General features: G+C 36.0%; 1 protein-coding gene across 1 annotated transcript in view; it reads right to left on the bottom strand.

Moving 5' to 3' along the window:
* znf608 (zinc finger protein 608) overlaps positions 1-1368 on the bottom strand; it is an 86443-nt gene that overhangs the window by 3861 nt on the left and 81214 nt on the right. The window contains exon 7 of the mRNA XM_015374548.1: positions 913-969. Coding sequence (XP_015230034.1) covers positions 913-969 — 57 coding nt within the window. The remainder of the gene's footprint in view (positions 1-912; positions 970-1368) is intronic.

The raw sequence follows: 1368 nt of genomic DNA on the forward strand, positions 1-1368 counted from the left end.
GGATGAAGTGCAGTTAGTTTTTTGAGCCAGTAGGTGTGGATCATGTCAGGGCCTATTGCTGTCCAGCTCTTCATACCTGCCGCTCTTTCTTGGAAATCTGCTTTTGTAATGGTTACTGGTTCCCTGGCAACTGACGCGGACCTTTTTAACCCGGGCGACGTCCGAGCCGGTATGGCTCTTGTATTTGCGGTTTCACTCATGCCTGAGGTAGGCCACTAAGCACAAAGGACCTTGCCTAAGGGTCCACCTGGATGTCCGTACTGGGAATTGAACACACGGTCACCTGTACCGGCGTCGTCGGTGTTACCTACTGACATAGTACGTATGTATGTATGTATGTATAAATATATATAGGTATATATATACATATATATACATATATATATATATATACATATATATATATATACATGTATATATATATAAATATATATATAAAATTTATTTTTTTTCTGTTGAAAATGATGGAATTACTTTGACTTTGACTTTTTACGTACCTGAGTGGCCCCCAGTGATAACATTTCATTAATGGAAGAGCAGAAGGTGATTAAAACAAGAGAGCTAGTCTCTAAAACAGACATGGCTAGGGCTGAATGCTAACATGTTTGTTAGCTGGCAGAATTCAGTCAGAATTATGACAGGTTAAAGTCAAATTTTTTACACTGAAATAAAATGTAAAAATCAGCTAACTTTTTTTATTTTTTCAGTTGCCCTAATCCTCTTCCAGAAGTGTTTGCTTTCTGCAATGCCTGTTTTTGTATGTTTTTTTTTATAAATGATGGTCCTGTTTTCAGTTTGTTTTTTTATTTTATAAAAAAAAGAAGCGAATTAATCATTTTTACTGCCTTCTAAATAAGAACACATTGAATTAAATTTTTTTTTTCTTGTTCTGGGTTTGATGCTTCCTCCTACCTGCTGAGGAGTGTCCTGACACCTGCTGACTGGAGACCAGCGACCTGGAGCTCAGACCTTCAGGACACAGGAGAAAACAATCAGCTACAAAAAGTTTCTACAGGAAAATACCTGATATAAAACCTATTAAGAACAAACAGCCTTTATTCCTTTAATCAAGACGTTCCTGTAAAGAGTGGTTGTTTTTTCCAGAGTGTGCTTTTAATTCTAATATCCATGTCACCTGGGGAAAAATGTGAAGTTTACATTGATTTCATAAACATTATGTGCTAATTCAGAGCATTGAAAAAAGGTTCATGTGCCGACAGATAAACATCGAGACAAATCGCTTCTTGTTAAAGGAAAAGTTCGCTAATATTTAGAAATCAAGCTTCTGAAAGTTCTTTAAACCTGAAATGATTCCATCCTGTTCAATAAATGATCAGTGTTTTTAATTCAGAGTAATTTTCATGTGAA

This window comes from Cyprinodon variegatus, unplaced genomic scaffold (genome assembly GCF_000732505.1).
Source record: "Cyprinodon variegatus isolate N-32 unplaced genomic scaffold, C_variegatus-1.0 Scaffold105, whole genome shotgun sequence".
In the NCBI taxonomy this organism is placed as follows: Eukaryota; Metazoa; Chordata; class Actinopteri; order Cyprinodontiformes; family Cyprinodontidae; genus Cyprinodon; species Cyprinodon variegatus.